The following is a 23393-nucleotide window of genomic DNA, read 5'->3' on the forward strand; positions in this document are numbered from 1 at the left end:
ATGAGCCATGTTTTCTGCTAGTAGCTCTTTGGGGCTCACAATACTGTTGCAAAAATATTACTTTATGCCTCCACTATGGCGTTTATTTGTATATCCAACTAAAAAAAAAAGCTGCACATAACAAAGTGCCTAAAGATAAATTTTAAATGGGATGTTTGCAGGCACCTTTCACGTTAGGTACCTTTTTCGTGCTTGAATCACTCATGGTTCAGTGTTAATTGGCTTAAAAAACTTTAAAAGGACTGGGCTGACAATTAAAAAGCAACTAATGTCCAAAGAAGAACTTAAGAACCTTCAGAAATAGAACTATGGCTACACTTTAGAAAAAAATACATTAAAGTTTGGGTTCCTGGAAGAAAAATATTAAGTAATGGGTGATGGCTCAAGACTTTTACACCATGTATTTATGGTTTTAATATTAACTATGTCACTTTGGCTAACAGTATGGGAACAGAAGTGAAATGTATCAGTTCCTCAAATAAAACTGGAACAATGGTTCCAAACTTAAATGGGTACAACAGTAACTTGGGCTAGTTTGGGCTCATGATGACAGTCATGTTCGTGTTTAGCTGGTGGAATTTTCCAGTTAGCAAAAAAACCGCAAAGTAAGTAAATGAAAAAACCTGGACACTGCAGCATATTTCATGTCAGTCCATCCAAGTAGCTGGCAAGTGAAGTGGCAGATGTCTGACTCATAAAGGTAAAGTCGGGGAATAGTTGTTGAGATATTTCAGTCTGGAGTAAAGTGGGTGTTACTGCCAGAAATGGAAAACTAACCACATACTTTACATTCCTTCTTCAGTCAGACCAAGAGGCCTAATAAAAACTGTAAAGTACTCAAACTGTAAGTATCATGAATCAGTAACAAAACCAGGCAATAAAGTTATGTTACATTCATAAAAGTAGCAGCATTGCAACAAACTTAAACACTATTTTATCCTTAGGTTCTGCATGATTTATTCGTTTCATTTTTTTAGTAGTAAACTGCAAAACTGTTACATTGCAGTAGATTTTCACTATTTGCAATGTTCCCATGTTTCATAACTGTTGCACTATCCAGTGAGACGCGTCAGATGTTTATGTTGCAATAAAATCATGTTACACCCCATAGACATCTAACTGCACACTCATGAGAGATCAAAGTTTCCGAAAATTAATAAAGCTTCTTATTCTGTATCTGTTTGCCAGAAAAGTTTCACCCATCTGGCTATTTGACAGTTATTTTCACTTCTTACGTCAGGCTTATTTTGATAAAAGCTTATTTAAACCCTTACAACTAAGTTCACATATGTCCAATGACATAAACAGCAACATATTTTTCCCTCTAGCTCAGGGGAGCCATGCCACAGAGAACACTGCACTCTGTGTTTATCAAGATTCCTAACGCCACTATAATAAGAGTCATGTGGATCTACTCTTCACAAGAGGAGCCTGGAAGGAAAAAAAACACATGCACATCTCTATTTTTTTTTTTAAAAAAGGGTTCTCAATTGTAGATGGGATGTGCTGCCGACCCATTAAGACCAGGCTTTTGAGCATGTTGTGGAAAGAGGATACATTCTGACTCCAGTTGGCAAAAATCCGACCGGAGCCAACCAACAGCATCACAGCCATGGAGCCATTTGTTGCAGTTTGAATTTATGCAATGAAAGAAGTAAGTGAGCATTTCTACACTTTTTCATTTTTATTCACACAAGGTTTTAAGATTGTCGCTACAGCCTGTAGGTGATGATCTTACTGTGTGTGATATTTAAATATATAGATTTAGAGTTGCCTTAACATGAGCTATCTTGTTTCTTAGAAATTTAATCTATGGTGAGTCAGTGCTTGACTTACTTTTGTCAGTGTGCTGCTCAGTTTGATCCACTGATATAACTGTTGTCTAAGATTTGAGGAAGCTGTTTTGTGCATGACACAATATAATTTACCATAGAACTATTTATGTGAGGTTGATTTGCATCAAAGGTGATATAAGTTATTTATTTATTTATTTTGACTCTTCTATAGGTGGAAAATAAAAATGTATAAACACGAATCTCTACTGAAGAGCACTGAAGCACAGCAAGTTGTCACTGTCACAAAAACATCTGTGTCCTTTGCAATAACCAGCATCATAATTTGTAAGCAATTCTTTCTGATATTCCTACATTTTTTTCTGTCTTCCTTTAAATGTGCTGCTCCGAAATTTGATAGATTACACCCTCTTTTCTTTTATCTCTTTCTCCATTTCAAAGGTTTTATTACGCTTCACTTCTGTCCGAGTCAACTCAGAGCACAGCTCGGGACAACCCCCAACATTAAACACATTGTGGTTGGGAGGTGTTACACTTACACCACACTAGTTAACCCCAGCTTAAGGTAAATGTGGACTCATCTGTTGTCATGTCATAACATTTCCAGTCTTGATTGGGAATCCGTTTGCAGATTTGTCATAAATTCACAACTTATCTGTGATTTGAGTCAAGCCTCAGAGCTTGAAAGTTCTGATTTGCTCCTAAAGGCCAGAGCAAAAGAGTTTGGGCTGTCATCAACAGCACATTATGAGGCTAGCGCTCAAGTACAAATGAAGGGAAGTTTTGATGTGGCGTTCAATAAATGATGTTTAGTGAGTTCCTTTCTTTTTATCGGTTTGACTTTTCTAGAAAGGATGAAAGAAGCTGAGACAAAGGCCATATACGTGCTTTGCAAAGAAATTTCATGGGAATTTCTAATATGTTTCACTGCTTACTTAAAGTATACAAAAACCAATCGCTATCGACTCTATTCATGGCAGATTTAAAAGGCTGAGGCACATGGATTACACTTTAGCAGTGTAAAGCACTGTTACTGAATTTTTGTTTGCATTTTGTTCATTGTGTAATTTCATAGTGTAACCGTTTACACAGTTAACTAACAAGCAAAACATCCTCGTTTAATCCCAGGAGGAAAAACTAATCTATCTGTGGTTGTGTCAGGAAGAACATCTGTGTAAAAATTTCACCGAATCAACAAGGCAGAGCTTCCTGATGAACCCTTGTGAATAAAGGAACAGCCACAGTAACTGCTGGCTCTCCTTCCTTCCTTCTTTTGTTCATTTCAAAAAGAATCCCACATAAGTAATAAAACTTTGCATTTAGTTATTTCAAAGGTATGCAGGAGTTGAATGTCAACAAATGATTTAAAATGTACAGGTGAATCCAAATAAGACTCCTTTTTCCCCCAAATCATGACATAGATCCATCAAAGGCTGTTATTTTCATTATTGCTTAATCATACAGTTGTTTGCCATATTAATGCACCCAAGTTTACAAGGAAAGTGCCATTTAGTTCCACTGTATTCAAGAGACTTCCTACATTTCAGTTCAGTTCAGTTCAACTTTATTTATATATTGCCAAATCACTACAACAATTCGACATGACTTATATTGTAAGGTAAAGACCCTACAATAACAGAGAAAACAGAGAAAACCCCAACAACGAGCCTACGTTGGCAACTGTGGGAAGGAAAAACTCCCTTTTAACAGGAGGAAACCTCTGGCTCAACCAGGCTCACAGAGGGGTGGCCATCTGCCACGACCGGTTGGGGGTGAGGGGAGGAAGACTGAACAAAGATCTGTGACAGATATACAGCCAATATCTCTAAAGCTGTGCAGTTCATGCCGAATTCATGTATACTGAAAAAAATAGCACGACAGGCCAATAATAAAAAAGACTTTGACTTTCAGCGAACTGTCCCTTTAAAAGCCACACATCTCAAAAAAAAGCTTAAAGTCATATTCTGTTTTTTATGTGTAGGTATGACTGTGAGGAGATCTGGAGGCAGTTTGAGGAGGCCGTTATCAGTCATTCTTCTTGCAATGTGACCGTCGAGGATTATTTTCACATGTTTAACGCAATGCCACAAATCTGGCCCTGTGATAATGTGAGCTGTGTTGGCATTTTTGTGCCTTATATATACATTTTTTTATTTATATTAATATAATTATGCTACTTTAAAGTCTAGTCTTTTTGTTAACCTGCTTTGTATTTACCTTTTTTTCTTAGTTCCTCTTCTGGAGCAAAACCAGGACACTGATGCACAGCTATGCTGCAGTTTTTCGTCACTTCTGGACACTGGAAGACACGCTGGTTGGCTACATGTTCAACGATCTCATCTGGTGTGGCCAAGAAGAGGATTCTGGTAGATGTTTGTGTTTTGTTTTTTTGTGTTGTATTGTATTTTTTATTTTGTTTTGTTTCAACAAGAGAGAAATCATTTCCGATTGTGTAATTTAATTATTTTCACGAGAAAAATGATCAGAGACATAAAAGGCTTTGACCTCCCCAAGGTTTGGTGCCGCTGCATTAAATTGGTCCAAGTAAATTTAAAAAAAAAATCAAGTAAATACTTGAATTTTACATACATATTAATATTAGAATTTTCTCTCACTATATATTATTGAACAACAATTCATAAAAAGATCATCATACCAATGGTCAAGCTTTGTGGTGGTGGTGTGATGGAGCGAGGCTCCATCCTCTCCATCAGACAATCCTAAAGGAGGATTTCTGGCCATCAGTTGGCACCTTGAAGTTCAATCACATTTGAGTTACACAACAGCATTAGTCAAACACACCAGCAAAAACCAACAAGCAAAACAAAAAATACAAGCATATACTGGAAAATCCTCCAATGTGCTGAATTTAAACAATTCTGCAAAGAAGAGTGGACCAAAATTCCTTTATCACAAATGCTTGATTGCAATTCTCGCAATTCATGCAGTGTTGTGAAAAGTGCCCCCTTATTCATTTATTATCTGAAACGTAAGTATGACAAATATGCGAATCGGGACCCTTCCTGGCAAAATCTTTTTTAGAGCACTGTGTTTAAGATGGGCAGTGACGGTCAAGATGCTTATCAAAGCTGACTACCCGATCAAAAGCAACATTTCTGGCAGTTAGAAGAACTGAAAGTGAAATTGCATGGGCACAGATAAGAAGGACAGATACTTGGCTGCCATCCACGTCTTTCTAACATTAATGCAGTCATAAAGGGCAGCTATATTCTGGGGTTTGAATGACATTTGCAACTGGATATCATCTGTATAAAAAACGTAGTATGAGATGGCTTCAAAGGTATTGACGATGTGTCCAAGTGAAAGCATAGACAAGGCAAATAAGATGGGCCTGAGGACCTAACCTTTGGGCACACCGCAAGATAAAGTGACAGAAGATGACACAAACTGAAAAGCAGATTCCCACCCAAGTTTTTAGTCTCTCAATCAGGAGACCATGATCAGCTGTGTCAACGGTAGCAAAAGATCCAACAGTACAAAAACAGAATTTTCAAATGCGTCGTTATGTAATTAAATTTTATTTCAAACTCTAGGAAAAGCTATTTCTTAGAGCTGTATGAGTAAAGTGCATGTGATGTTAATTAACATGTATCTAAAACATGTTTAGTTACAGCCACTCTAAGCTGGTTCTGGAGATAAAAGGCAAATTTTTTTTTCAAAAGCGGATGAATAACCGCTTGTTCAAAGTCCGTGCTATGATGATAGCATCACAAAGTTACTGCACATTTGTCAGCTGCACAGTCATGATGCAAATCTCCCTCTTCACCACAACACAAAGATGCGCTATTGGACTGAAATCTGGTGACTGTGGAGGCCATTTGAGTACAGTGAACTCATTGTTGAGTTCAAGAAGCCAGTTTGAGATGGTGGCTGCTTGCAGCACGATGGGCAGCATGTGATTGGCTGATTAGATTTGCATTAATGAGCTGAACAGGTGTATGTAATAAAGCAGCCAGTGAGGTGTTGAAGTTGGTAGCTTCAAGGTTTGATTCCCAGTCTCAGCCTCTCCAGACGGTGAATTTGTATTCCCTGCTTTCATAGCCCCTTTATGAAATGTGTCTGGCACCCATATTCCTGTTTAGCTATTTCACTTTACACTTTTAGATAAACAAAGCTAGCAAACTGCTGGGTGTAGATTCATAATTTCCACACAAGCATAAGAGTGGTATCAAACTCTTGCTTTAAACATCGCTACGTGGATTGAATGATAACAAATTAAGAAAGATTGTTTGGTAGCAACGGGATTCAGCAAAAGCATTATAACTCAGACAGCTGCAGCTGTGTTCCCAAACGTTTTGCAGAACTTTTAAGACTTTTCTTATATAACTAGTCTTCTTGCATGTCAACACAGCACATGTCTTTCTTGAATATCTCATATCTCAAGTAATGACACTTGTGAATTTGACACAGGTTTTGATTTCAGCTCTTGTCCGGAGTGGTCGGCCTGTCGAAGTCATCCGGTCTATTCCCTGTGGAGGCAAGCTTCACAAAATGTGAGTTTAATATCCAAACTCTGGAATGGCTCCATCTCTGTTCTGCAAACAGCTGTGTTATTTATCATCTACCTTTCCAAAACCGGTAGTGCTTTATTGCTCTTCTGTGATTTTCCTCATCCATTTGCTAGTTTGCAGAGATGGCGTGTGGCAACATTACTATCTTACTGAATGGATCTATTGTTAATGCCTTCAATAGGAAAAGGTAAGAAATAATGAATAATTCAGTAGGTTGGTGCAGGTTCTGAACTACATATTAAATCAATCTTTTTTCTCATGCAGCATGTTTGGAAGTGTTGAACTGGACAGTCTGGATCCACAAAGGGTGAATTATGTCAACATTAAGGTGGTGACCAGTCTAGACGGACCCCATATGTGAGGATAATAAAAGGATATTCTTGTGTTTTAAAAAAGTAACTACTGATGAGTTCACATTGTCCAAATTCCATTAATTAGCACCTTAACTGCTATGATGATAGAATGACATGTTATAAAGCTTGAAACCCTCAGTTACCCATCATTTATGACCTCACTATAGTTCAGTGATCCGAATATATTATCATGCAGTTGTATAACAGCAACACAGTTGAACTTAAATGAGAGAATAACTATTTTTCAGGGCGTGACAGCCCAAAGGTTGTCTTTATGTTTGGCAAATTACTGATATGATTTACTGCTTAGGGACATTGTTATCCTTTAAAGCTTGTGAATAGCAACCTATCAGAAAGTTGCAGTGGGCCTGAGAGGTTTGTGTTGTTGTTTTTTTCTTTGACAGAGAGTCATGTAGTCAAGGATCCATTGTAGACCTGATCCAAATCCTCCGATCCAGAGGCTTTCACTGGACCTGTACAGACAATGACCAGTACGTAATGTTCAGTGTTTGGAAGTTTCATGACATCAAAGTTAATTATGAATCTGGAATAGTGGTCTTAGATCAAAGCATCACATCATGTGACAGTTGTTAGTCATCAAGTATGTTTTACTGCTCCTTTTTTACACAGAGACCCATGCCTTAACAGGAAACACTTTTATGAAACCATCAATCAGTAACAGGTCTTTTTTCTTCACAGGACCTTGATGGTCTTGCAATGCATCCGAAACCCGCAACACTCATCCTGCCAGACCTGTGCAAACACTTTGTTAAACAGAAACGGCCTTACGTCTAATTAAATCACAGACTGCTGTAAAATCTATATCTTTCAAAGTAAATCCAGAGTGCAAAACAAGGAACAATGAATACTGTAAACACTGTCATTCTTAGATAATACAGGCTTCTCAAAAATCTAACTTGAATAAAATGCAGTGTGCATGTGTGTCTTTTGCGTACCCACTACACTTCACTGATCCCCACAAATCTGCAAGCAAAATGCAGCTGAAACAGGTGCTTCTCATCATGGAGAGGAGGAACTGATAATTTTACAGCCTTTAATGCTGCAAACAGACTCATCTGTCAGTACTGCTGTGAGAAATGTTTGTACATTTGTTGAATTAAAAGCTGCAAATTAATCACAGCATTGCTGACTGTGCTCCAGTCCTCTGTCCTCTGAACTGTACTGATGCCATTTAATTAGCAGGGTTAGTGTGCTTTCTGAAGACAAGATTTCCTGTTTTACTGTCAGGGTTGTGTTAATTTAACTGAAAACTAGAGCTCTGTCTTAAAACAAGACACATGATGATGACCTGTATGTGGCCAGATATTCACAGCATAGAAAAAAAAGCATATTTGATTTAACTGGGTCCAATAACCTCTTTTTTGACTCAGGGTGCCTCAGCATTGTAATCTCAGAAACACCATTCTGTGCATCTATCTTTAAGGGATCACAAAGAAAATATAAAAATCTATGAAGTTATTGCACTGTTTAATTGTGGTTTCATTATTAGCATTTTGCCTGTGTAGTGTGCTCAGTGTTCATTAAACACCCATTAACATGAGTTTTGTGATTTGTTTTGTTGTGTCACAGGAAGCTGCCAAGGCTATACTTGTCGTTCATATGAGTATACATCCACAGTTTAACATATAATTGCATTTATCATCACTTTATGTGTGCTCCAAGGTAGAATTTCAGTAGGCAATTCATGTCTGCCAATACGCCCACAACAGGGATGACAAAGAGGTTTTCTGCATTCTTAAACATTTCCTTTGAATTTCCTTCTTTGTACTCAAAGGTCATTGGCATTTCTCAACATGTTTATAAGTATCACTTATTCTGTGACATCTAAACTAGAGCCCATAACCATCTTACAGCAGATGATTGACATTTAACTGCTGCTATGAACGTCCTTATTAACCTCCTTTTTGTGCATTTTGAATTAGTTTCACACTGAATGCCCATAAGAGGTTCATGCATTTAGTGCTGCAGCTACGCTTTAATTTAATTGTTCAATAAGGAGGAATGAATACCAACCCCAGCTGCTGTTTAAATCTATATAGCAAGGCAGATCACATGGTAGTAATTCTAAGCATTTAGGCATGGTGACAGACTAGTAGTAGTGGTAGTCTGAGTATTTAGGGAACTCCTGATCCACTGGAAGTTTAGCACACAAACACCTCTAGAGATTACACAGAGTGATCGGAAAAACAGAAAATATCAAGATAGCAGCAGTTCTCGGGAATCCATCTTGTCTTGTGTCAACAGTTCAGGCTGTTGGTGGTGTTGCTGTGAGGGATATTTTTTGACAACTTTGTACTAACGCTGTGCAACTTAGTACCGAGCATCGCCTAAACTCCATATGTAAAGGGATGGGCAGCTCAAATAATCTTAAACTGGCTCCTTGAACATGACAGTGAGTTCACTGCACACAAATGGTCTCCACAGTCCCCTGAGCTCAGTCTACAAGGGCACCTGTGGCATGTGGTGAAACAGAAAATTCATATCATGGAAGTTGCAACAACTGTGAGATGCTGTCATCACGATCTCAGGGGAATGTTTCCAGCATCTTGTTGAAAGTATGTCATGAAGAACGAGGGCAGTTCTGAATGCAAACAGTGTAAAACCCAGCACAAGCAAGATGTAGCCTAATTGTGCTGTCAGCGTTAATCTCGTTAAAATGACGTTAACGCCATAACCGCATTAACACGTCAAATCTCCTTTAGCAAGTTAACGCGAATCACATGTGCGGTCAAATAAAGTAGCTTTAGACTTTGGCATTAATTCAGAGAGCACAGAAATACCATAAATTAAGGAAGAGATAAAGCTGAGTAAAAAAAATCATTAAAATGTTTTTATGAATGAAATGCTATTTTTGTTGGATTATACCACTACTACTAAACAGTAAATACTCCTGAGATTAGAGAGGGTTTATACTGGAATTTTACTCCTAAATATTTGTGTGTGTAATAATCTTACCAAAACTCTAGAATTGTTCTTGGAATGATTTTGTTGTTTCTTAAAGAGCGTACAGACCCGTAAAGCCTGGATGAATTTGAGATTTTCACAAATAATTTTGTTTTTAGTTGTTTACTACGAGATGACTGAGTGTTTCTTCAGAACCCTCTTTGTGTGTTTATAGTATGCAGATGCTTCCTGTGGTAATGTGGTAATTTTCTTTTATATCTCAGTCACACTAGAGTAAAAAGAAGACAGCGTCTAGGAAATAATTACATGGATTGACGGTTGAGAATGCATAGCCCACAACCTCTGGGGGACCAATTTTGATTGAAAGGCAGTTGCAAAGGTCACCTGCTGATGGCTGACCTGACTCTAAACAGTCGCAGACTCAGACAGATTGGCAAAGGTTTACAAATAAGTACCACCTAACTTATGAACACAGACGGATTCTCACCAAGCTGCAGTAAGTCTGTCTCTTTCCAATAGAGGACTCGACTCACCTGTTTGCCTAAGGGTTTTGTTCTGGATTCCTATATAAAAGCAAGGCTGACTGGACTCTGTATGTAAGTAGTTAATGTAAATTTTTTGCTGCTTTGCTGCTTTGAAGATGGCAACTAGCAGGAAGCGGTCACAGACCCGGTCCTCATCTTTAAAGCAATCATTTTAAAAGCAGTGAGACTGCAAGATTATTGTAAACAGTCACGATACATCAGTTTGTGTTTTGAATTTTTTATTTGTTTTTTTTTTCTCTTCAGTATTTTTGCAAGCATTGAGGTGACGAGGCTTAAAGCCCCTGGGGTCAGTAGCCTGAATGTTGTTATGGTCTTGAAGAAGAACGCCAAGTAAGATTTCGTCTTTTTGCACAAATCTGTCATCACAATGTTGTCCTTTATTTGTTTGATTTAAATCAGTGAAGCCAATCGGCACATGAATGTTTTTAAACTGATCCTACATTCACTGCTTCTGTTCCATTTCTGTTTCTAACATCTTCAGATCAGACTGTACAAATGCATCCTTAAAGAATTTACAGAATGAGTCAGATCCAAACATAACATACATATGCAAAGTGTCTGAGGGGTTGAGCAATGCGGGTCCCAACCAGAGATAACGTGTGGAGCCTGCTGGTGAACATGTCTGATTATATCAGACACAACACAGTACCACTGAGTATTTTTGTACATGTGAAATATATTTGTCTAATCAACAATTCTAATACTGCTGCTATCTCCTGGTTGGCAGAATATGCAGTATTTTAAAAATAAAATCTTAACATAGAAGGTTGTAAACTTTATTTAGACTCCAAAGTGTAACACTGACTGTTGTGCAATCACATCCTGATCCTGCACCAAGTGCACCATGTCTTTGTTGTTTTCTAGTCATTTTAAAGTCTTGAGGTGTTTTCTGTCCAGCAGGAATAATTTAAAAATGTATGCCGTACTGTGCAGAAGTCTTGAGACTCCCCTCATTTATTCATTTTGGTTCCAAGAAGGGAGAATTTCTCTTTATTTCTTCAGCAATTATTTTGCAGACTTTCTGAAGGCCTGTCAGAGTTTTTCTTTGGACATACTTTGGAACCACTTACTAACAGTGATGCTTCAAGCATAAAAAAGCCACCTTAAGTAAGGGGATGAGCTGATCAGCAAAGTACCCATAGCAGACTTTCTGAACAACACATAATTTCTTCCCATTTCTTTATATTTTTATATTAAGTCTATAAATTCCAAACATAACACAGTTTGGCTGAAATATAATAGTATTTTTGCACCAACAAGGGGATTCACAAAGCAAACTTGGCACATGTCTGTGGGGTGGCCAATGTGTCCTTAAGAATTTGCTGTTGTCATAGATACCTTCACTACTGGGTGTCCTGGATGGTCAGAGTGTGAAAACAACCCTGTTCGCTCATTTTGGATTTGTGCCTCTGCTGCTGTAAGTTTTCAACATGAATTTACTAACTTTTCTTTCTCTCTGTTAAACAGGATTGTCTTGAGGTCATGCATTGGTTAAAATAATACACAAGTGGGCCGCAGAGTGCAGCAAATCCCTCCAGAGTATAAGTGATGGCGATGGAGAAAAGCAATCTTCACGCTGCCTCGTTGTCTGTCAATGAATCTTCGTGTCGGTCTCCATGGAGCGCTCTCCTTAGTGAGCAGCAGCCCACACATTCAAAGGAGCCCTGCTTTGGTTGAGTTTGGCTGGGTTTTACTCTGTTGTGCAACAACCAACTTTTCCCAACTGTTGAAAAAAAAAAAGCAAACAAAAACACAAATATTCTTTGATTCATAATTTTTTCGAGTTCAGTGAATTGTGCAGCAGTCCCAGAAAAATTGATTTGTACTGTGTGTAATTGTAGTAGAAATTTGAGTTTAATTAAAAAACAAACAAACAAAAAAAAACATTTTGAAGGTCCTTATAAAGCACAAAAGGAGGAAAAAAGGAAAAATACCAAAATGGTCACTTAGATGCTGTAATTATGTGGATGCATTGTGCAAATGCAAGTAACACACAGCTTTAAATAAAGTAGCTTTTGCATTACTTCAAAGAGCACATAAATACCATAAAGTAAGGAAAAGATAAAGTTGAGTCAACAAATTGATTAAAGGTTTTTATAAATGAAATGCTGTTTTTTCCTGGATTACTCCGCCACCAAACAGTGACATCTCCCGAGACTAGCAAGTAATTGTTATGCTTGGAATTTGTTACGTTTACCTCCTAAATCTTTCAACAGTGTGTGATAATGTTAGCAAATCTTTCCAAAGCAGTATAACTTGTTTTGCTCCTTTGTTGTTTGTTAAAGAGCGTACAGACCTGTAAAGCTTGGGCGAACTTAAAGGTGAATATAAGAAATGACTGGAAAAATAGCCACAGTCGCATTAAAAATGACATCTGTGAAATTATTGCAACATTTGGACAGTAAAATAATTTTAAATACAACATTGCATCATAATGGTAAAACCTCAGTGATATGTGGCAGCCTCATACTTCCTGTTAAGAATATAATGATGTTCACATAATATTGATCTTTGGAATATGAAGTGCAGTCATTTCTCTGAATAAGGGACTTTAGATATGTCCAATGTTCCATTATCACATTTATAGTGACTTCTTCATGATTGATAAACCTCACTTTACAGGAAGACACAAATACCTAACTGTAAATTCAGGATAAAATATTATGTTAATTTTTGTTTTTAGCTTTTTTAGTTTCTTTAAAATCCCCTTTGAGTGTGCATAGTTTGCAGATGTTGCCTGTGGTGATGTCACGGCAATGCTAAGTGGATCCATCGACTCACCATTCAATCCTGAAAGGTAGGACTGCTTCTGCTTCTCTCGCAGTTTTATGACTTTTACTGAGAAAAGTAAAAGAATCTCTTTTCATTTAGTGGTAATTAGAGCCACCAAATAATTTAACAGTGATATATGTGCTGAGTTTAAGCTAAGTTAAGCTGTCATTGCACATTAAAAGAAAGGCTATTAATAAACAGTTATCATTGTATTTGTTGCAGAAAGTTCAGTGGTTGTTGTAAAAAATATGTTCTTGCTCTACAAACCAAATCAGGCCTAAATGTTTGTTGTCTCCTCCTGAGGACCCAGCCTTCGTGGTCTACGTAGGCCGGGTCCTCTGAAGGCCGGGTCCTCTGAAGGCCGGGTAGGCCAGAAGTGAGCGGCTGTGAAATTAGACGGTCTAGCCTTCAGTTTTGCGTCACCAGCTGTCTCAGTGGAGTTTAATAACCTCACCCGTCTGCTCCTTGCTATCTAAAATATAACTGACGAAGCCTACCAAACATCAAACTAACAGTCACAAGGATGTGCGTGTGATAAACACTACAGCCAAACAAATTCAAGTAAATAATTAGAAAATAATAAATTTTTTAAAGTCTAAGGCCTGACCTGAAACATGAACATAGACACACGGGCATACACAAGACACAAGCATGATTCCCACCCTCATCTACACATATACAATTACTCACCCAGTCGCCCAGCATCTAGACACACCAAAATGAACGCTGGACGCACACTCACACTCCCATACACCCTCTATTCACTCAGATCAACACGTTCTCACTCCCAAAGCGTAACATTTTACGCTAGGTGACAAATCGTCACCATCAATACCCCAACATTGGCAATCTTCCCCAGACCAAGGATATGGTCCCCACAGCAGCAGACTAGCCCACCAGCCCAGACCCCGACTGGATGGCCAGCTCCTCCTCCCGGAATCCAGTCCCAGACAATGAAGAGAGAACAGGAGTGTGAAAAGACCCCGTGCCTCACTTCGCCTGCTCGTATGTGGCTGAATGAAGAGACCTAACTCTGGATGCCATTCAGTATGCCCACCCCCAATGAAAGCATCTAAGTTGTGGAATAACATTGAGACACAGGTGGCCAGAAGCAGAAAGAAAAGGAATGCCTCACCTGCACCTCAGTGATGTTCCTGATCCACTGGGATTTTCCCACACAAACACTTCTAGAGATTACACAGAATGTTCTGAAAAACAGAAAATATCCAGAGAACGACAGTTGAAAAACTGAAATCATAGCTTTGCGGCCAACAAATCTGCAGCATCTGTGTGATGCTGTCTTGTTGATAGAAACTAAAATCGCAGAGGAATCTTTCCAGCATCTTAAAAGTACGCCAAAAGGAGTCCAACCCAGCACAACCGCGGAATACATAAAAGAGAAAAAATGTCCTGAGGGTATGTATGTTGATTCATTTGTCATAACAGGTTGAAAATGTAGTTGAAATAAAATTTCGTATATTTCTGAAAATATTTTCTGTTGTTTCATCAAATGAAAGATAATGTTTTAAACTTTTATCTGATATATATGTATATATACGGAGAGAGAGAGAGAGAGAGAGCGCGCTGTCATCCTGCGTCTCCATAAATAGACGTCCGCGCTCGCACGATAGTGACAGTAAACAACATTTTGTTGAGCAGACTATATGAAATAAAAGTTTATATATGCTTGGGTTGATGTTGTACCATAAGTCCAGCAGACTTTTAAATACATGAGCACTTGCTGCGTTTCAACCCTTTGCGCATTTACCTCCTTTAAGGTTGTACAGGACTTCTGATTGGAGAGAGCCTGAATAGTTTGTGTGCGCGGTCATTCCGCGTCTCCATAAATAGACGTCCGAGCTCGCGCGATAGTGACAGTAAACAACATTTTGTTGGGCACACTTGTTAGACAGAAGTCTACATTTTTACCACTTTTTACGCATTTATAATGGAGCACGAGCAGTCTCGTCGACTAGGGAAACGGCGGAGGAAACGCTGCGTAATATTAATTGTCATCGTTGTCCTTATTGTTATTGTAATCATCGCTGTGGTGTTGGGACTGACTCTCCGTCAGAACAAAAGTGAATTTGAATCTACATTTTTGTCTAGGTGTGAGAAGTTCAATCAGTAAGTGGTGGTATTTCAACATTTTCTTATTTACTTTTTTGGGATTTTCAGACGCACGCACATATGATAAAAGACACATGATCAAATTAATAATGATTAATCACTGAATGTGTACATGTGCACTTGCATGTTTCCATGTTTGAGCAATCTTGGCAAATGCAGGAGTGACTGCGTTTGAACATGCGAAGTGGTAAGGCTGCTCTGCTTAAAAACAGGCGTTAGGTCTGAGGTCTGGTATTGATCGGTTATAGTCCATGATTGAGCTGCTGCTGTTTTGTATCCAGTCAGCTGGTTTGCACGATGTTAATATCTAATAGTAATGTATACCACTGCACATACAATACATACAGTACCTAGACATAATGATAATGTGTCTTGAGTAAATGAGACGTGAACTGCAGTTTATCCGTCAGGTGTTTTTGCCTGTTTCCTTTTTTGATATTTGAATTTTGCTTGTTACACAATATGATATCAGCAGGTGCACATTCAGCGTCCACGGTCTAACCACATGGCAGTTACCCTGCCATAAACTTCTTTCAGTAATATCTTTAATCATCTGGTTTTGTTGACACCAGTTTTTTTCGTTAGTTTTTTTTTTGTTTTATATCAAATACGTTGCACTATTTAACATACTTAGCCTTTCTTTAAATCAAAATACACCTAAACATCAGCAAACATTATTTGTTTTTCAGATATGACTGTAAAAAGCTGTGGGGTGTCTTTCAGCAGGCCTATGTGGACAAGGATCCATGTAAAGTTCTAGTGGAAGCTTATAATCCCCTGATTGCTGCAGCCCCCTTCAAACCTCAGTGCAACAAAGTAATAATCGATGATTACACCATCTCAATCATCCCATCTGCCATAATCATTCATGAGCTGTCTAACAATGCAGTGTTTGTGGGTTAGACGATGTTCTGGAGCAAAACAAAGGATGTGGTCCATGGTTTCACTGACAAGAGAAAGGATTGTTTTGTCACTTTGGAGGACACTCTGTTGGGATCTGTCCTGGATGGTCTGACCTGGTGTGGAAAAGAAGGCAGCAAGGGTAACACTCTCAAAGCAGTAGATAAAAATCACAGTTTATTATTTGAACAGTGCAACAAACTACACACCAGCGAAAGAGCACCAGCAGAAGTTCATATAAGTCATGCTAGAATCTAAAAATATATGTAATTTGTCCTGCCAGACATGATTTGTTATTTGTGTGGCCTGTTGTTAAATTTACATACCAACAGCAAGTCAAGTCATGTCAAGGTTTTTGAGCCCTGACATTTAAGGAGAATTTCGTAAACTTGCCACATGCAGACTACACTCACACACAGATCAGATAAACCTTTAACTGTGGTGTTCATGCCCTCACTTGTTCTGAGAAGGACAAACGCTATCGCTTGAGAATGATCAAGAAACCTTGTAACGTTAAACAGTATCAGGCTACAGAAAACAGAAACATAGAATTCTACAAGACTTTCTGTCAGCAGAGCATCTTTCTAGCTTCCTCTTTTTAAAAAGACTCATTAAAACCACAGTAGAACAAAGATATTAAGGTTGATTAATAGCACTTTTCCCCCAAATAAACTTTTGCTAATAGTTTAAGCTCAGCTCACCAGAAATGGCACAGAAACTGTTGTAAGATGCTCGGCCACCTCACAATGATGTATATAATAATAAATGAATCAGTTAATAGTAATAATAAAGTCAAGGTTGTTACACCCAAATAAAGATTTTTTTTAACTTTTGGTTTCAGTGCAAATTCGGCAAACACATCCTATGTAGACAAGCATAATTTATCTTTTTTTTTTAAATAAGTTTATCTTCGAGATAGAAATTATGTTTCTGTTAAAACATGTCTCCATAAGCTTACTCATCAGGGGTGTGTTCCCTATGAGGTGTGAAAGGTTTCACTTTGTTCCTAGTTTTGGAAATAATCGATTACGCAAAAATTGCTTTGAATAAACCAGCATGTTCAGGTTTGATTCTTTAGTAATTGATTCAAACATACTATAGAAGTGATTTACATTGGAGCTACTCAGAGAAGATTTTGAGTCAACACTCTGTCTAAGCAGCTGAGGGTGGACAGCTAACATAAATGTGCCCTAGCTTTTGCTTTTTCTTTTCTGTCCTGTGTCGTTATGTAATGTTGTGAGATTTCTTTCCTTTGTTGTGTTTTATTTTGAGGATTAACCCAAGCAAATATGCATGTTGTTGTCATAGATACCTTCACTAGTGGGTGTCCCGGATGGTCAGAGTGTGAAAACAACCCTGTTCGCTCATTTTGGATTTGTGCCTCTGCTGCTGTAAGTTTTCAACATGAATTTACTACATTTTCTTTCTCTATTTTAAATGGCATAGTCCTGAGGTCGTGCATTGGTTAACATAACACACAAGTGCACTGCAGAGTGCAGCAAATCCCTCCTGAGTATAAGTGATGGTGATGGAGAAAAGAAATGTTCACGCTGTCTCGTTGTCTGTCAATGAGGCTTTGTGTTGGTCTCCATGGAGCGCTCTCCTGAGTGAGCAGCAGCCCACACATTCATAGGAGCCCTGCTGTGGTTGAGTTTGGGTTTTACTCTGTTTTGCAACGTCTGATTCTGTTGTGCAACATCTAACTTTTCCAAACAGTCCAAAAAAAAAAGCAAACAAACACACAAATATTCTTTGATTTATATTTTTTTCCAGTTCAGTGACTTGTGCAGCAGTCCCAGAAAAACAGAATCAAGATTTGTACTGTGTGTAATTGTAGTAGGAATTTCAGTTTAGTGTAAAAAAAAAACATAATGAAATTGATCCAGAATTGCTCAAGTAGATGCTTTAATAATGGGGATGCATTATGCAAATGAAAGTACCACATAGCTTTAAATAAAGTAGCTTTCGCATTAATTCAAAGGGCACATAAATACCATAAAATAAGGAAAAGATAAAGTTGAGTGAAAAAAATTCATTAGCAATGAATTTTTATGAATGAAATGCTGTTTTTTCCTGGATTACACCGCAACTAAACAGTGACCTCTCCCAAGGCTAGCGAGGGCTTGTCATGTTATGCTTGGAATTTGTTACGTTTGGCTCCTAAACATACCGTTTTTTGGGTGTGTGATAATCTTAGCAAATCTTTAAAAAGCAGTATAACTTGTTTTGATCTTTTGCTGTTCATTTTGTTGTTTGTTAACAAAATGTACAGACCAGTAAAGCCTGGGTGAACTTAAAGGTGAACTAGAAGAAATGGAAAAACTGGAAAAACGACCACAGTCGCGTTAAAAAATGACATCTGTGAAATTATTGCAACATTTGGACTGTAAAATAATTTTAAATACAACATTGCATCATAATGGTAAAACCTCAGTGATATGTTGCTGCCTCATACTTCCTGTTATGAATATAATGATGTTCACATAATATCGATCTGTGGAGTAAGAAGTGCAGTCATTTCTCTGAGTAAGGGACTTTAGATATGTCCAATGTTCCATTATCACATCAATAGTGATAAACCTCACTTTACAGGAAGACACAAATACCTAAGTCTAAATTTGGGACAAAATATTGTGTTACTTTTTAGTTTTATTTACAAGATGACTGAGTGTTTCTTCAAAATCCCCTTTGTGTGTCTGTATAGTTTGCAGATGTTGCCTGTGGTGATGTCACAGCAATGTTAAACGGATCCATCAACACACCATTCAATCCTACAACAAGGTAGGACTGCTTCTGCTTCTCTCACAGTTTTATGACTTTTACTGAGTAAAGTAATGTTTTTCTTTCAGTGGTAATATACAGCCACCAAAAATTTAACAGTGATATATGTGCTGAGTTTAAGCTAAGTTAAGTTATCTTTGCAGATTAAAAGAACTGCTATTAAAAACAGTTATTATTGTCTTTGTTGCACAAGGTCAAAGGTTGTTGTGAAAAATATGTTCTTGCTCTACAAACCAAATCAGGCCTAAATGTTTGTCTCCACTCTGGGCCATTTTGATGCAGGCTGCTTCATTTTCATTTATATTTCTGTTACACTAGGGCTGCTGAATTAATCGAATTTTAATCTAAATTACGATCTGAGCTTTCAACGATCATTAAAAATGACTGTGCCGATTATTAGCACCTCCCTCGTGCTTTACTCTCGCGCTGCTCCGTGTGACAAATCCAGCGCACCTCTCTGCGTTTCGAACACGCGTCACAACAATTAAGAGGACCCGAGGGAAGCTCGGAAAGCTAAGCAAAAGTTATTTGGAGAGGAGAGGATAATGGCTTCTGAAGAAAGAATGCCGTTGGTTGAAGAAAGCTAAAACGACTTCAGTGGTGTGGAAACATTATGGGTTCGCGGAGTCAGACGTGGATCAAGTAGACATAGTGTGTAAACTTTGCTACGGTGTCGTAGCTGCACCACAGAGCAACACTGCAAATTTATTCAATCATCTGAAGACCGCTCACAAAGTGACATACAATCAAACAATGAAAGAGCGGCAACTTTAGTTGACTTACCTCACTGTCAGTCTGATGCAATTGTGTGGCTACACAGCTTGCCTTGATATTTGGTTATTTGCATAAATATTATGCAGTATTTTGAAGTTCACTAAACATTAATGTTTACATTTTTCATTTATTTTTTATATTGCAAACATTTGCAATGTTATCAGTATTTGCACACTATTTTATATTATTTTTGACAATCTTTAAAGCCATTATTCAATACATTGTTATTGTTAAATAAATATCATCAAATAATCGAGATCTCAATTTCAGTGAAAAAAATTGTGATTATCATTTTTGCCATAATCGAGCAGCCCTAAGTCACAATAGAGTGAAACTAGGACTGCAGCGTTCTTGCAACTCGGAAAGAAATCAGCACACTTGAAGTTGCAGTTGAAGAGTTGACTGCATTGAATTTTCTTAGCAATCAGCAACCAAATTCAAATAGTTCAGTTCAATTCAATTTTATTCATACAGTGCCAAATCACAACAACAGTTGCCTCAAGGCACTATATATTGTAAGGCCTATGAATAAGTACCAGCTAACTTATTAATGCAGAGAGATTCAACACACTGCAGTCAGTCTGTCTTTCTGCTGTAGAGGACTCGACTTGACTCGCTGCAAGGGTTTTGTTCTAGATTGTATAAAAAGGCAAAGTTGATGGGCACCTTTGTCACTTTGTAGTTAAATTGCTGTCCTGCAGGAATTATATCAATATTTAGTTTCTTTTTCAAATCTATGAAATTCTGGCTGCACTCTTGAATATAAGTAGTTAATATAGATTTGTTATCTAACATAAAATGCTGCGTGTGCTGACAGACAGACACAAACAGATTGCTTGTAATTGCCAAATTGGCCTCATTTAATCACAAACTGATAGGAGACTGATTCTGTCTAATTGCTGTTTTATCGCCTGTTCCTCATCTTAAGAGCAGCCATTTCAAAAGCAGTCTCATGGCTCAAGTTCATTGTAGAGGGTCACAATACCTCCAGTAATGCCACGGTCTACAATCCCTGCAACATAAGGCATTCTGCATTGAGAAATGACTACTGATCCTTTTAGTACTACAGAAATTCTTTAAGAGTGTGTCGTAGGCTCAAGTGCCACATAGATGAAAAAAAAATCAGTGTTGTGGTGACAGCAGTATCTAGTTGAATTTTGTACTCTAAGCTGCTGTTCTTTTTTTTCTTTTCAGTATTTTTGCAAGCGTTGAGGTGCCGAGGTTTAATGCCTCTAGGGTCAAGAAGCTGAATGTTGTTATGGTCATACAGAAGAACAACATGTAAGATTTTCTCTTTATACACAAATCTGTCACCACCATGTGCCTCCAATATTTTAAAATTGATCCTACATTCACTGCTTCTGTTCTGTTCCTAACTTCTTCAGATCAAACTGTAATCATTCATCCTTGAAGAATTTGACGCAAGCGCTAGATACAGGGATAACATACAGCTGCAAAGACGTGTCTGAGTAAGTACACGTGTGTTACAGAGGAGCTGACGACCTGTTTGTATCTGTCCTCACAAAACACAACTGACCTCTTGTGATTATCTTGTAATGTATTCAAACAGATCTCGGATTCAGGAATGTGGTGCCAAACCAGAGATAGCGTGTGGAGCCTGCTGGTGAAGATGTCTGATGTCAGTCACAACATACTAGCATTCAGCCACAGAAACATTTCTCTGGTTTCCTTTTAACTTTTTAAATAAAATTTGAGAATTTTTGTACATGTAAAATGTATTTTTCAAAACATGTATGTTTCTAATACATTCCACTATGACAATGTACATTTTAATTTTATGGGATCTGAAGTTAAACTTCTTTGTTTTTTTTAACTAAACAAATTGAGTACCATATGACATTTTCTCGTTGGCAGAATATGCACTATTTGTTCAATAAAATGCTGATTAAATGTTCTTTGTTTCAATTAATGTTTTCGAGTTGTTTTAAACATGTACATTTCTAAAAACATACCTAGATATAAAAAACACACAGTGGAAGACCATCAGTCATGGATTGGTCTCCCCAGAGCCCAAACCTCAACAGCAGTGTGGGAATCATCTTGTCAGAGAACAGAACAAAACGCAGCCAACATCTAAAGATGAGCTTTGAATGTCCTTGAAGAAGCCTTGAAAACTCTTCCTTGAGACTATTTAAAGAAATAACAAGAAAGCTTCCCAAAGAGAGTTCAGGCTGTGTTGAAGAATGAAGGTGGTCATACCAGGTATTGACTTTAAAGGTCATTAAAATTGTACAAACTCTTGTCTTATATACTATATTCATATAAGGGTCGATATATTATAATTAGTGCTAAGGGTGAAAGTGAAAGCAGTTGACCTTTTATTTCAAGTTGTAAAGATCTAAACTAAATCCATGGACAGCTTCATAATAACAGTGTTGATGGAGTGGACGAGCACACTGACAGGTTTGACAAACAATGACTAAATAATGATGCAGTCAATGTCAACATGGACCAGAAGTGTTTGCAGCATTTAATTTGGACACAGCATCTTATTTGTATACTGGACCATAGTAGTGCTATACTGGGTAAAAATACAATAAAACTGCACTGAGGACGAATTCCTTATCTTTAAAGTATTTACCTCACAGGTAGAAACATGGGGTTTTGCCAGTGAGCCTGTAGCTTGGTGATTCTTCTTTAGAATCCTCCTGAAACAAGACGAGACTTCCAACATGAAAGTGAAATTCATTAAGTAAATCCAAACAAATTCAAATAAATAATTAGAAAATAATCAAAAAAAATAGTTTATTGACCTGTACAGACAATGAACAGTTTGTAACTTGTTTTTTTTTTTTTTTGACATTTGGCAATGTATAAATCAGAATTTTTGTCTGAAGGCCAACAATAATTGGCCCCACCAGGAAGGCACCAGGAGTGACCCAGTACACACCTGAGCAGCCAGCCATGGACACTGAATCATCAATCCACTGGTGGGGACACCAGCCACTGGCAGGGTGTGTGGTGGGAGGAAATAGGCCCACCTCAAAGAGCCTGAGATGTTCTAAGAGAGGTGGAGTCTAAGGCCTGACCTGAAACATGAACATAGACACACGGGCATACACAAGACACAAGCATCATCCCCACCCTCATCTACACATATACAAATACTCACCCAGGCACCCAGCATCTAGACACACCAAAATGAATGCTGTACACACACTCACACTCCCATACACCCTCTATTCACTCAGGTCCAGGCACCAATACCCCAACATTGGCAATCTGCCCCAGACCAAGGATATGGTCCCCACAGCAGCAGACTAGCCCAGCGACTGGATGGCCAGCTCCTCCTCCATCTAGTCCCAGACAATGAAGAGAGAACAGGGGTGTGAAAAGACCCCATGCCTCACTTCGCCTGCTCGTATGTGGCTGAATGAAGAGACCTAACTCTGGATGCCATTCAGTATGCCCACCCCCAAAGCCCTATATGTATGTGTCATTAGAGTGTAGGTATTGAAAGCATCTAAGTTGTGGAATAACACTGAGACACAGGTGGCCAGAAGCAGAAAGAAAAGGAATGCCTCACCTGCACCTCAGTGATGTTCCTGATCCACTGGGATTTTCCCACAGAAACACTTCTAGAGATTACACAGAATGTTCTGAAAAACAGAAAATATCCAGAGAACGACAGTTCTCAGGAATCTATCTTGTCTTGTATCAACTGATGGTGGTGTTGGTGTAATGATATGAGGAATTTTTTTTGACAACTTTTTACAACTTAAAATGCCACTGGCTACATAAGTGCTGCTGACAATGTCCACCCCTTTGCAAACACAGCTATAAAGGAATGGGCAGCTCAAATAATCTCAAACTGCCTTCTTGAGCATAACAATGGGTTCACTGTACTCACATGGTCTCCACAGTCAC

At 38.2% G+C, this 23393-nt stretch overlaps 2 protein-coding genes across 3 annotated transcripts; both read left to right on the forward strand.

Moving 5' to 3' along the window:
• Nucleotides 1-1359: 1359 nt before the first annotated feature.
• LOC113029252 (ADP-ribosyl cyclase/cyclic ADP-ribose hydrolase 1-like) lies at nucleotides 1360-8239 on the forward strand. Its single transcript, XM_026180028.2, has 10 exons — nucleotides 1360-1654; nucleotides 2008-2120; nucleotides 2235-2358; nucleotides 3775-3901; nucleotides 4024-4159; nucleotides 6225-6307; nucleotides 6439-6512; nucleotides 6590-6682; nucleotides 7083-7169; nucleotides 7378-8239. Exons 2-10 carry the CDS (start codon nucleotides 2021-2023, stop codon nucleotides 7475-7477), a joined length of 924 nt encoding a protein of 307 aa, XP_026035813.1. The 5' UTR covers nucleotides 1360-1654; nucleotides 2008-2020; the 3' UTR covers nucleotides 7478-8239.
• A 6319-nt stretch (nucleotides 8240-14558) lies between these two features.
• On the forward strand, nucleotides 14559-21420 carry LOC113029290 (ADP-ribosyl cyclase/cyclic ADP-ribose hydrolase 1-like). 2 transcript variants are annotated; one of them, XM_026180088.2, is made up of 8 exons: nucleotides 14559-15047; nucleotides 15740-15866; nucleotides 15954-16092; nucleotides 17259-17341; nucleotides 18655-18731; nucleotides 20700-20786; nucleotides 20891-20974; nucleotides 21076-21420. In XM_026180088.2, the coding sequence occupies exons 1-8, from the start codon at nucleotides 14869-14871 to the stop codon at nucleotides 21131-21133; spliced, it is 834 nt and encodes a 277-aa protein (XP_026035873.2). In that variant the 5' UTR covers nucleotides 14559-14868; the 3' UTR covers nucleotides 21134-21420. The 2 variants fall into 2 exon arrangements, with proteins under 2 accessions (XP_026035873.2, XP_080162215.1); XM_080306089.1 differs by having other exon boundaries at nucleotides 18655-18726; nucleotides 20698-20786.
• The last annotated feature ends 1973 nt before the right edge of the window (nucleotides 21421-23393 follow it).

The sequence above is a fragment of the Astatotilapia calliptera genome, chromosome 9, assembly GCF_964374335.1.
Source record: "Astatotilapia calliptera chromosome 9, fAstCal68.1, whole genome shotgun sequence".
NCBI lineage: Eukaryota > Metazoa > Chordata > Actinopteri > Cichliformes > Cichlidae > Astatotilapia > Astatotilapia calliptera.

Bases quoted from the DNA above. Each gene is read 5' to 3' on its own strand.
- LOC113029290 (XM_026180088.2), top strand. From the start codon at position 14,869: ATGGAGCACGAGCAGTCTCGTCGACTAGGGAAACGGCGGAGGAAACGC. The intron at 18,732-20,699 runs GTAGGACTGCTT...TTTTCTTTTCAG, and splicing joins CCATTCAATCCTACAACAAG to TATTTTTGCAAGCGTTGAGG. The intron at 20,975-21,075 runs GTAAGTACACGT...GTATTCAAACAG, and splicing joins AGCTGCAAAGACGTGTCTGA to ATCTCGGATTCAGGAATGTG.
- LOC113029252 (XM_026180028.2), top strand. From the start codon at position 2,021: ATGTATAAACACGAATCTCTACTGAAGAGCACTGAAGCACAGCAAGTT. The intron at 2,121-2,234 runs GTAAGCAATTCT...TCCATTTCAAAG, and splicing joins AATAACCAGCATCATAATTT to GTTTTATTACGCTTCACTTC. The intron at 6,513-6,589 runs GTAAGAAATAAT...TTTCTCATGCAG, and splicing joins AATGCCTTCAATAGGAAAAG to CATGTTTGGAAGTGTTGAAC.